The 13,809-nt window shown below is 37.9% G+C and overlaps 1 protein-coding gene across 1 annotated transcript in view; it reads right to left on the bottom strand.

Annotated features, from left to right (window-relative positions):
• The window catches only part of LOC123319471 (protein Wnt-8b-like), a 34,683-nt gene that overhangs the window by 7,177 nt on the left and 13,697 nt on the right, over positions 1-13,809 (bottom strand). The window contains exons 2-3 of the mRNA XM_044906470.1: positions 7,766-7,884; positions 559-991 (exon numbers count right to left, since the gene is read on the bottom strand). Coding sequence (XP_044762405.1) covers positions 559-991; positions 7,766-7,878 — 546 coding nt within the window. The 5' untranslated portion in view covers positions 7,879-7,884. The remainder of the gene's footprint in view (positions 1-558; positions 992-7,765; positions 7,885-13,809) is intronic.

Raw genomic sequence — 13,809 nt, 5'->3', positions numbered from 1 at the left:
CTAGACAGCACCGTGCAGCGATAGTTGAGAATGCGAGCGAGGAGCTTGGTATTCCACATTTACCAATACCTCCACACTCACCAGATTTGAATTGCATAGATCATGCATGGGATATGCTCCAAAGAAGATTAGATAATCATCGACCTACCCCAGAATCCTTAAATGATCTGAGAGAGCTTCTGCTCCGTTTATGGAACCAAATTCCCCAAGAAATGTTCAACAACCTCGTGACAAAGAAGATGTCAAGCTGTTATTGATGCCTGTGGAGGCCATACATTGTATTGATAGTCTTAAAATGCTTGAATTCTCTGGGAATAAAATTTCGCTATTTTACTCGATTTTTCTTAACCACCCTGAATACGCTGCAGACCTACAGGCTAAAATTAATTTGCAACTTGAAATCATATTGATATGAATTTTCATCACAAAAATCTTATTTTAACTATATTTTTTTGCAATTTAATTCAATATCTTTAACTCATGTGGAGCAGTATATTTCAATATCGAGTCACATAGTCTACATGTATTAGTGGTGCAAAACTCAATTTTGTTACGTACCTTGCGTCCTACTAGATTGTTCTGCTTCTCCGCAAAAGCATAAGCGTCAGTTCCTGTCTCAAGGTCAGCGAGTAAATTCTGAGTTGTCACCTCAGCCAACCCTGGGTCGTCTGAACATCCTCCCCACGACCAAGTCACGTCTGGTTCTTCATTCCCAACCTCGTTTGCTTCGTCTTCGTCCTCGTCATCGTAATCGTTTTCGATCTCTACGCTCGTCTTTATATGGTCCAAAACGGATTTGTGCTCGCCAATTGGTGATTTGACTTCCCAGTTTGACATGGCTTCTTGTAAAACATCGGAGCCTTCGTCACATTCACATTGGCTCCTTCCTGATTTGGAGCATCGCCTGGCAAGTGCATGCATGATACCAGCGGTTGTTAAAGCTCTAGTAAAGGCGATCTCTTTAGTAAGACTTGATTTTTGAGAGTTTCTCCTATAAATAGAAGGATTGAGCATTGATTTGTGTTCAATATCAAACTTCTACAAACTAATTATAACAAACATAATTGCTATTGGGAGTTTTTGAAAGGTATTCCAACGACATGAATAATATTGGTTATTTTCAACAACATGTACGTATACGTACATGTGTATTATCTACCGAAGTACATATATGTATATATTCAAATCATTAATATTTATTTTACCTAATCAATCAGACTGTAGGGTCAATAAACAGCAGTTGGGAGGAGAAAGTCAAGAAATCAGATGCACCAGTGACAGACACAAACTTGTTCTTCAAATGACGCTACATGAAGTAGCTATACAGGGAATAACAGTACGTTGTTTTATCGTTAATAGCATGGTACCTAGCGCAGACAGAAAACAACAATTATATAGATATGGGATGAGTTTCTGCGATACAGTATGAGGATAAGGATGTGAGGAGAAGTTTTGGTTAGCTATAACATCTGAATGCCAAAAAAAAGCAGTCAGAGAATTATGGTTCAATAAAATACACTGTACAGGGTGTCACGAATTCGATGTCCCATTAGCGGATCTCAGAAATTAGAAGAGCCATAGAGAAAGGGTTATAGAGCTAAAAAAAAACGAATGGCACGTTTTCGAGCACTCTTTAAATATACCATTAGAGACCATACTCGATGGTATCAGCAAAAATTGAGATTTCGAAAACTTCAAATTCAACTATTGTTGAATTTGTCAGCTTCGAATCAGTGATTTCCAAAAAAGAATATACAGAGTGTCTCAGAATGAATGTACAGGGTTGTTTACTGAGGGGATCTCAAGAATTATAGCAGCTAGAAGAAAACGAATGACTCATTCTAGATCATTTCTAGATTTTGAGTTATAAATAAAAATTGAGATTTTGAAGATCTCGAGAAGTTCTCATAACTTTTGTGTCTTTGAAATTACAGATCTGAAACTTGAACCTTCTTAGGCACTTTTGTACATAGAATCTACTGACATAAGTTTTTTCCAATTCATAAATTACAAATTCAATAAAAATTTACTTTTCAAAAAACGAAAGTTCTAATGAAAAAATATTTTGAGCTCGTCAGTCGTCAATCCTTCTCATTTTCATTGCACGTAAAAATCGAACGAGCCAATATAATAATAATATTAATAACACCTCTGATGAAATTCACATGCCTGGGCAACAACACCCAGACATTGATATTGAAGTCCATCTTGCAACCCAAGTGAGCGTGGAATCCAGGACGATAGGGAAGAGCTCCACCGATAAGTTGACTCTGACATGAGGAGATACTTCGCCGAACTGGAAGGGACAGATCCTCTTAATCGAATAACACCTCCCCGACTCAATACATCCAAGAAGCTGCCACTTATAATCGACATCTTGAATAAGGACGTTTTACCTGAGTACCTACAGAACGGAAGTTCATTGGAATATCTGCATCTAGTTTTTTACTGTGCAGCGCTGACGACAGCGAAAACCATAGGGGCAAAAATTCGCCGAACGAACAACGATGGTCCAAAATTACACAAATTACACGCGCCAGCATGGCAGAAACGTCTTCTACACAAAACAGAAGAGACTAAGAAGAGACATTGGACGACTGACGGAGTACTTGAACGGGAATCGAGGAAGAAAGCTTCTGAAAGCTGCCAAGGAGATCATGGATAGAAACAGGACACACACAGAACGAGAGACGGAGAATGCTACAGCTCACCATTGCCTCGACACTCTAAAGCAAAAATTAAGTCTGTATGCAGAACGCCTGAGGAGATATAAAAGCAATTATAGCCAGAAAAGAAACAATAATTTATTCGAAAAGTCGGAAGAAACTTTCTACCGGTCACTCACATCGTCTGATGGAGAAAATGGAAAGTTACCACCAGAGGAAGCCATTGAACAATTATGGACCGAACAATTATCAACGAAACCTCAATTCAATGGAGATACCGGATGGATTGAGGATGAAAAATTTGAAGCTAGAAAATAGCATGACATGATCACAATTGAAGAAGTAAAATCAGCTATCAGAGGACTACACAACTGGAAAACACCTGGGTCTGATGGATTACAGAACTTCTGGATCAAGAAACTTTGGATCATGCATGACAAATTGACCTCCGCAATAAATGATGTCATTGAAAATCCTGAAAGGATGCCAGTATTCCTTACACATGGCACAAGATACCTGTTACCTAAAGACCAAAGGAATACAGAAGACCCATCCAAGTACCGACCAATCACATGTCTTCCAACGATGTACAAATTAATGACATCGTGCATTTCAAACCGAATTCACAACCATTGCGAAAGGAATAACATCATCGGCATGCAACAGAAAGGATGCACCAAAGACAACCGAGGGTGCAAAGAACAACTAATAATAGATTCAGTTATCTGCAATCAAGCGTTCTCCAAGCGGATGAATCTTTACGCTGCGTACATAGACTACAAAAAAGCAATCGATTCTATACCCCACGAATGGCTCTTGACGATCTTGAAGATTTACAAGGTGGATCCCAATATTGTTAAGTTCCTGAAAAACGCCATGTCAACCTGGCGTACTAGTCTTCAAATGAGAGCAGCAGATTGCTCCATTACAACAGGACCTATTCCAATAAGACGCGGAATTTTCCAAGGAGATTCGCTGGGTCCTCTGTGGTTCTTCATGGCCCTGAATCCCTTGTCTCATAGATTGAATTCTACGAACTACGGATTTTCCGTCAAGAGCGGCAGTAGAACTATGATTAAACTGAATCATCTCCTTTACATGGACGATGTGAAACTCTTCGCATCTACCAAAAAACAAATGCAACTGATGCTGAAAATGGTGGAAGGATTCTCGGAAAACATCAAAATGAAGTTTGGACTAGAAAAATGTCGACTGCTGAACATAACGAGAGGGAAAATAGAAGATGGTACGTTCAAACTCAAGGAAGGTGCAGAAATTGAAGCATTAAAGGAAGGAGACATATACAAGTATCTAGGCATAAAACAGGCAAGAAAAATCAATCAGACCCAGATGAAGAAAGAATTAACGGAGGAGTTCACCCGTAGATTGAGAAGGATAATGGGAACTGGTCTTAACAGCAAGAATCTGATAAAAGCGATTAACACCTACGCTTTCTCGGCGTTGAGCTATTCATTTGATATCATCTCTTGGACGACCACCGATTTAGCAGCTTTACAGAGAAAAATAAGGACGATGCTGACTAAACACAATAAACATCACCCCAAAAGCTCAATAGAACGGACAGAGCTGCCACGACATCTTGGAGGTAGAGGAATTGTTGATTTGTCCAATCGTATGTCCCATGAAATTGAAGGACTTCGAAAATATTTCCTAGGCAAGGCTGCTTCGTCAGAACTCCATCGAGTGGTTTGTGTTGCTGACAGTTCTACACCGTTAAAGCTACAACAGGATCACTTGGAAACCGTCGAACACTCTGCAGAAAGTAAAATGCAGAAACTGATTGGCAAAACTTTGCATGGGAGGCACCAGAACGAGGTGAACCATGATTATGTCGACACATCTGCGTCGAACTACTGGTTGACTTCCGGAAGGTTGTTTCCTGAGACAGAGGGCTTCATGCTCGCCATCCAGGATCAGGTGATTCCAACAAGAAATTACATGAAATATATCGCCAAGGATACCTCAGTGGCTGACGATAGCTGTCGTTATGGCTGTGCAACACATGAAACTATCCAGCACATCACCGGGGGATGTCAGAAGTTCGCGGGCACGGAGTACAAAATTAGACATGATGCTGTTGCTAAGATTCTTCACCAAGAATTGGCACTAACACACCAACTTCTGAGTTCGAAAAAGGTTCCTTATTACAATTACCATCCGGATGCTGTGTTGGAAAATGAACATCACCAGCTCTACTGGGATCGCACGGTTCTCACAGACCTGAAAATATCCCACAATAGTCCAGACCTCATATTACTCAATAAGGATGAGAACAGAGCACTATTCATCGACGTGGCAATTCCAAATAATACCAATCTTCTAGATAGGCACACTGAAAAAATTTCAAAATACAGAGATCTCGAGGAACAAACCAGAAGACAGTGGAAGCTGAAAGATATCAAGACCATCCCTATTGTCATTTCATCTACTGGCCTGATACCGAAGAAACTACTAGAGAACTTGAGGAAACTTCAGTTGGACGAAAATATCTATAGAGTCATGCAGAAGGCGGTACTGCTCGGAACGGCGAGAACTGTACGCAAGTACATGGGGAATGCAGAGGAACACCGTCTGCTCCGACAGAAAATGCGGGTGGAGCAGGAATCCAACCTACAGCAGGGAGCGAAGGAGCGACCCGGACCCGACCACCACCACGAGCCCGAAAACCTGTAAAGGGCGCCAACAGAGCTTAATCCTTTTGATATCTGAGATATCTGGGATAAGTGAATTTTCCTCTGGAGAGGAGTGCGAAAGCCGCAAGGCTAAAGTCATAGGAGGAGCTACCCGACTACCACCACGAGCCCGAAAACCTGGAAAGGGCTCCAACGGAGCTTAATCCTTTTGATATCTGGGATAAGTGAATGTGTGAAAGCCGCAAGGCCAAAGTCCAAATTCATAATAATAACGTCTTTATTTCACTAGAAATCTCAAGGGGAAGTTCACACAAAGGTGCTCTACCACTTAACCCTTTTGTAGTATACAAAATGTACATTCGAACTTAAAAAATGAAAATTTCGATGAAAATATACAGAATTGATCAAAAATAGAAAAAATATGAGCATATCAATAAACAAATCCCACAAACTGCCAAAAAAACAGACTGATAAGGAACCGATGAGATAAGCCATAATCTTTTTTTGAAAACATTTTGATTTAACAGTTTAAAATTATCAGCAACACCGTTGTACAGCCTGCAAATGTTATAACTGAAACTTTTTTCCAAAGTAGATGATGACGGGGACATGACAATACATTCCTACGACGTATGTTCATATTATGAACGTCAGTTCTGCAAACCAATCTATTGAAGGGATAAGGTTGGCTTCTCTTCAAAATGATGTTATGAAATGTACAGAGAGAGTAAAATTCAAAACAAATCACCATCGGAAGCCAACTTTCGCTATCAACAAGTTGAATGACATCATTCTTTATTGTTAGCTTGTACTTTTGTCTTTAGCAATTTTTCTGTTCTTGTATCCTAAACGAAACTATATGGTTGAATCAGTCAAAACACAATAGGTTTTTCCTATTGCTTTGCGATAATTCGGATAACAAATGATCTAGGGTCGTATTAGGATTCATTACAGTAATAAATTTTAATTTTTTTCTACTTAGTCATTTTGAAAGTATCGTTAAGGTGATTTTTGGGGCAACGCTTTATTATGACCAGTTCTATTTTCTGTTAAGAAAATCCTAACCTTTAAATACCATACTACGGAATCAGATGTAAGATTTTGATGAAAATTTCACTATAGTGTAAGGAATTCATCAGGTTAGGTTTTCGTGTAAAATTCATTCCTATATAATGAAGAGATTACGAAAAATATCGATTTTTCTGAATAAGTCGTGCATTGTAGACGTTGATTTCAGGCATTTATGGCCGACGCTGAGTGAACTATAAGAGATGATCAAGTACAATTTTGTAGAGCTATTGTAGTTCTATAAAAAAGTATATGTATATCTAACTTGCGAGGATATCTGAGGAAAACCAATCATTTAAAATAATCTTCTGAAACTTTTATGCTCCTGAGCAAATTAGTGCAAGAATTCACGGAGTAGCAAATCAATTATTTCAATTTTTTGATTGATTTTGTTTCAGAGACTGGAAGTGAAAACTCTAAAAAGTTTCAGAAAATGCAAGTCCTCCCAGATTGAATTTAAATCGATATTTGAAATAATAAAAGAAATTTAAAGGACATAATCCTCTGGGAAATATTAACCGTAGACACGTGTTTCGGGCTTTTGCCCCTCATCAGAAAAGTGCACAGATGAACAACACTTGTTGGAACATCATATAAAAACCAACGGAGTCAAAAAACAGAAGCCAGCCGCACATTTGCGGTTACGGAATGCAGAATCCAGAATCTGCATTCAAAGTCAACAGCAAACGTCACCACGTAGGCAGCTATAGCTAACTGCGTGACATCCAAGTCCTGAATCTTAAACATAAAACGTAGGATAATGGAGGGAACAGTTTGAAAAAGATGGAAGAAATTCAATGGACATAACCCTCTGAGAAATATTAATCGTAGACAAGTGTTTCGGGCTATCTATCTGTTTCAAACTGTTTCCTCATTATCCTTCTATACGTTTTATGTTTATGATTCAGGACTTGGATGTCACGCAGTTAGCTTGAAATACAGGTTCTGTTGCCGAAACCGCAAATGTGGGGCTGGCTTCTGTTTGTTGACTCCGTTGGTTTTTATATGAAGCATAGATTACTCTGTAATCTGTGATATGAAGTTCCACCACTCATCAGTTAGGTCCTCACCGTACTGATGATTATACTGTTGGGGTAGAGGTTTTACCTAATGAAATGTAAGGGGATATCAAAAATTTAAAGGATTCTGGCCCCTGACTCTAGCTTTATTAAAAATAATAAAGCTAAGGATTTATTCGAAAAAATCAATATCCTATAATATAATTTCCTAAAATTCATTATTCATAATAATTCAGAAAACAATGAAAATTATAGAATTAATGAAGAAAGATTCTAGAATTCAAGAAAACCTATAAAAAGATACTATTTTTCTTCTGATAACTTTCTATTTTCAGTAAAAATTTCATTGAAGTCATACCTGGAGAATGCAGACTTGGGGCAATTCCATTGTTTCCATTTGAATTGTGCACTGCAATGCTCCATCGCTTGCTTGATACCATCTCCAATGGTATCGGCCATTTTGGTAACCATAACATTCTGAAGAAGAGTGAATAATACAGTACATTATACAGAAAAAAAGATAGTATGATTTGTAATGAAAATGCAACTATTTCATGTTCATATTTATCGTACACCAAATATCAGTTAATGAAATTATTTTATGCTCAACTGAAAGTTACGACCCGGCATAACTTCATCTACTCAAACTTACTCTAGTAATTACCATAAATTAAGTCAAGATGTGGGTATGTTCTGTGGTAATTACTGTCCTGCAGAGACTTATAGAAAAAGCTTATTTATTTATTTATTGAGACATAGGAATACTAACAGGTTTAAAGCCCACATGAAGTATCCACATTGTAAAGAATTTATAATAACACACTGGTTGTTATAATTTTTATATCGTATTTGTACACGATGATGGTAGAAGTATCTCAAATTCGCAAATAGGGATAACTTACAAAGCTTCAGGGTGCTTCAAACTGCAACTCAATCTATTTCAAAAGTAATCCTAGGATTACAATATATTGGATGATTGTAGCAGAAATAAATAGTTTTTCTTTGCAGCTTCATATGTTCTATGAAATATCATTGGAATTTCGAAATTGACAGTCATTCTAATAATTATTTCCAATTCTTATCAAAAATTGGCATACTTTTCTATGCGGAGGCATAAATTTGTAAACGCCTTTGGAATTGATGAGATGTTCAAATTGCCGTCCTTTCATTTCTGAAAGGTAGTATTGTCGTTCAATAAATATTTTCTAACATTCTGTGAAAGTTATGGAAAATAATAATAATTATTATTATCTAATATTAATAATAAAAGAGGCAGGATACATACAGATAAAAAAACACATTTCAAGTGCACGACGTACAAGCGTTCAACAACAACAAAAAAAAAAAACAATACAACCCAAATACGGAGGCCAAAAAAATAAACGATGAGAATAAAGCTACAGTTAAGGGGAAATAATACCTCAAGAATCTCCATTCAAAAACGACATTCACTGGTTCTTAATTTCAGCTTCAAATTTCTTACGTGAATCCTTGACTTTTTTTTTAATTGATGTTAAAGGACGTCTTGATGTCACGCCGTATCTTTTTTTTTTAATTTAGTTGTTTTTTCTATGAGAAAAAAAACTTGAACTTTAGTGTCAATAAAACTTGTTTTCACAATCATTTTTCGACGGTTTTTCGACATATTTCGATAAATATAACGACGGGGTGACATCGGCGATTCAATTGTTCATATATTGCAAAGAATTTCATAGCGATATATGCCAAAATTACGCTGAAATGCAGGAATAACTGAAAATACCTCCTACGTGGTAATTTCCACTTTTCAACTGACTCAGTACTCTTCTCTACTATTGCTCAAAGATGTGACACATCTTCGTATTTGGGGTAGCATCCGTAAGGCAACCCGATCGTCTTGATCTCGAATCGTATGTACTACTTCCCCTTAAGTGCAGATCAAGACAATTTTTGAAAGCGTTAACTGACGTGGTGCATACCACTTCACCATGCAGTGCTTTCCAAGCACGGAATACACGATTGGAGAAAAAATGCTAACGAATGACGCACTTGAAATTTTCGCGGTATAGTTCAATAATAGGAAGTACATCCAAGAAACTATCGGTCGTAATTGACATCTTGAATAAGGACGTTTTACCCGAGTAACTGGAATATCTGCATCTAGTTTTTATTGTGCAGCACAGCAAAAACCATGGGATCAAAAATTCGCCGAACAAACATTAATAGCCCAAGATTGCATAAATTGCATATTATATGTACCACCATGACAGAAACGTCTCCAAAACAATACAGAAACATTAGAGAAGAGACATCGGACGGCTGACAGAAAAAAAAAAGAAAATTGCTGAAGAAATCATGGTAAGGAGATTAAGAATACAACAGCTCACCTCCACCTCGACACATAGCAGAACATAAATCTCTATGCGGAACGTCTGAGTAGATATAAGAGCAATGATTATAGCAGGAAAATAGATGACAATTTATTTGAAAAGTCGGAAGAAACTGTCTATTGCTCACTCACTGATGGAGAAAATGGCAAGCTGCCACCAAAGGAAGCCATCGAACAATTCTGGACCGAACAATTATCTACGAAGCCTCAGTTGAATGGAGATACTAGATGGATTTATGAAAAACCTGAAACTCTGAATTATGAACCGATGCAGCATGACTAAATCAAAATTGAAGAAGAGAAATGAGCTTTCAAAGAAACTTTGGATAATGCAGGAAAAACGGTTTTCTTCCAGTAATGCGAGTTAGCCATGAATAAGCGCAGGAAATCCCATTATCGAAAACATCTTCGAGATCGTTGTCCACTGATCAGTACTGTGTAGTGTTAAATAGTTCAACCGGAGAATGGCGAAATTGTGCGAAACCGGGGGGTCGCTTCAAGAAATATTTCCGAGGTACCCGGTTGGCACTTAAGGAGTATTGTGTACTCCATTTCCACATAAGCGATGTCATGAAAAATCCTGAAGGAATGCACATTTCTAACACATGGCACAAATACCTGTTACCTAAAGACCAAAGGAATACAGAAGACCCAACTAAATATCGACCTTACTACGCTATATAAATTAAATCACATCTTGATTGTCAAACCATCGTGAAAAGAATACCATCATAGCCCCACAACAGAAAGGATTTGCAAAGGACAGCTGAGTATACAAAGAACAACTAATAATAGATTCTGTCATCTGCAATTAAGCATTTCCTAAACGAAGGAAGCTTTATGATGCGTATGTAGGCTACAAAAACGCATTATATTCCATAACCCACAAATGGCTCTTGATGATCTTGAAGATTCACAAGGTAGATCAAAATATTGTAAAGTTCCTAGAAAACGCCATGTCAACCTGGCGTACTAGTCTTCAAATGAAAGTAGCAGATGGCCCCGTTACAACTGGACCTATTCCAAGAAGACGGAAATTCCCAAGCAGACTCGCTCAGCCGATTGTCGTTCTACAGGGCCTTGAATCCTTTGACTGAATTCTACTGACTACCGATTTACCATGAAGAGTGGCAGTAGAACCTTGATGAAGCTGAATCATCTCCTTTACATGGATGATTCGAAACTCCTTGCACCTCTTAAGAACCAAATGCAACAAATGCTGAAAATGGTAGAATAATTCTCTGAAGATATAAAAAAGAGGTTTGGACTGAAAAAATGCCATCTTCTCAATGTAACAAGAGGCAAAATAGAAGACTCCGGATTCAAAGGAAGGTGCAGAAGTCGAAGCTTTGAAGTAGGAAGATACGTACAAGTATCTAGAGATCAAACAAGCTAGAAGGATCAATCAGAGCCAGATGAAGAAAGAGTTATATTATATTATATCTAATAACATTGTTAGAGAAACGAGGGATGAAATATTAAAACCACTGAACTTCATAGTGAATAACTCCTTGAGGCATGGAATATTTCCAGAAGCTTTGAAGATTGCTATAGTCAAGCCTATCCATAAGAAAGGAGATATAAATGATTATAAGAACTACAGACCTATAAGTATTTTGCCATCTTTCTCCAAGATTTTTGAGCTGGCATTCTGTAACCAGCTTGTCCAATACTTTATAGAGAATAACTTGTTTTCCAAGAATCAGCATGGTTTTCTAAAAGGAAAATCCATACAGACAGCTGTGTTTCAGTTTCTCTTGAGGATAGTGGATGCTTTTGAGGAAGGAGACTTAGCGTTGGGATTGTTCTTAGATCTTGCCAAGGCCTTTGATAGTTTGAGTGTCGACATTTTATTGAAGAAGTTGGAGAAGTATGGTATTGCTGGCCCAGCGATGGAATGGATCCGGTCATATTTCAGAGGAAGAACACAACTTGTGGAAATTTCTACCAACAATGGTTATGTAAGATCTCAACCACTCGAATTGAAATTAGGAGTTCCGCAGGGAAGTATTGCTGGTCCTATTTTTTTCATTATTTATATTAATGATTTCATACAGAATTCACAATGTCACACAAATGAAGTGAATACAGTAAATTATGCAGATGACTCAAACCTCCTGCTGATAAAGTCCTTGTGGCCAGAGCTGAGGCAGCTGCTTGAGGATGTATTCCTGCAAGCTGAGATGTGGTTCGACCAAAATAACCTCATTTTGAATAAAATTAAAACAGGTATTGTACTGTTTCATCCTGTAAATTCTGGAATACAACCACCAGAGAGTATCTCGTTACAAAATCAAGAATACGCAGTATCAAGATGTGTTAAATTCCTTGGCCTCCATGTAGATGAGGAACTGAGCTGGCACTCACACATACAGCAACTTTGTAATAAGGCTAGTTCTTCAGTTTATGCTCTAAGGATTCTCTCAAGGTATGTTGACTCCACAACACTAAGAACTGCATATTATGGAACAATTGAGTCACAGCTTAGATTCGGAATAACCTTTTACGGCAGTGGTAATGTTTCATCTCTATTTGTCCTGCAGAAAAAGGCACTCAGAATAATGTGTAAACTGAGTTATAGGGAATCATGTCGCGGTTATTTCAGACGAAAAGGAATCTTGACGATCTATGGGATATATATTCAGGAATGCCTCCTATTTTTTCATAAGAACCAAGAATTGTTCAGCAAGTATAGGAACCTTAAGGAAAGATATAATACAATAACCTCATCATATAACCTTCCTAAATATAGATTGACGACAAGTCAAAATCAAATGCAATACAGATGCCTAAAACTTTTCAATAGTCTACCTGGGGTAATACAGAGGGAAAACAACTTCAACTTGTTCAAGAAGAAGATTTTCAAGCTTCTACTGAGTCTGGAACCTTACTGTCTTGATGATTTCATCAATTAAAACTGCTTATTTGACACTATTTCATTTCATTTGCTATCAGTATTTATTATTGTAACCATTGATTTGAAATAAAGACTGTTTGTTGTTGTTGTTGTTGTTAACGGAAGATTGAGTAGGATATTGAGAACTGGTCTTAATAGCAAGAATCTGACCAAAGCGGTCAATACCTACGCTCAGCACTGAGCTAGGTACTCATTCGGTATCATCTCTTGGACCACCATCGATTTAGTAGCCCTGCTGAGAAAACATCATAAACATCACACTAAAAACTCAATAGAAAGAACCGAGTAACCACATTATCTTTGGGGTCGAGTACTTATTGATTTGTGTAACCGTATGCCTCAGGTCTCTAAGGAAATTGGAGGACTTCGTGAATATGTCTCCAACAAGGCTGTTTGATCTTCATCGAGTATAGTTTGCGATGCTGAACGAGGTCAACCATGATCATGTCGACATATCTGCTTCGAACTACTGGTTGATTTCCGAAAAGTTCTTCCCGAGACAGAGGGGTTCATCATTGCCATCCAAGATCAAACTTTATGAAATATATCGCAAAGGACACCTCAGTGGCGATAGCTGGCTGTCGTTATGGCTGTGCTACACATGAAACCATAAAGTACATCACAGGGGGATGCCAGAAGTTCGCGGGCACGGAGTCAAAAAAGTTTCCTTACTACAATTACTTACTTAGAAAGTTTCTCTCTGACTAACGAATCAACCTCGGTCTCTGTTTGAGACTATCGAAATGCTACGTTTGGTCAACACTCTTGTATGAAGCCGAAACATGGACGTTCAAAGAGAAAGATGTGGACCTATCGTAGAATCCTAAAGATACCTATCATGAACGTCCCACATAAAAAAGTATCACACAGGTTGAGGACCTGACAAGAGCTATTCAAACTTCCGTAAAACATCATGAAGGGAAAAATCGAGGACAGGCGCAGACCGGGAAGAAAGAAACTGTCATAGTTGAGAAATACAGGGTGTCCGGGGAATAACTGTACATACTCTTACCAGAGATAGAGTTGGACTAGCTAATTACGGATTGACTCTGAAAAATTAATTTCTGGATTTCCCTAGAAAGCTACAAGGTGATTTTCCAACTTCATGGAAATACTT

Source organism: Coccinella septempunctata, chromosome 8, assembly GCF_907165205.1.
Source record: "Coccinella septempunctata chromosome 8, icCocSept1.1, whole genome shotgun sequence".
Taxonomy (NCBI): Eukaryota; Metazoa; Arthropoda; class Insecta; order Coleoptera; family Coccinellidae; genus Coccinella; species Coccinella septempunctata.
The sequence above is the reverse complement of the archived record's forward strand: the minus strand, read 5'-3'. Positions and strand labels throughout refer to the sequence as shown.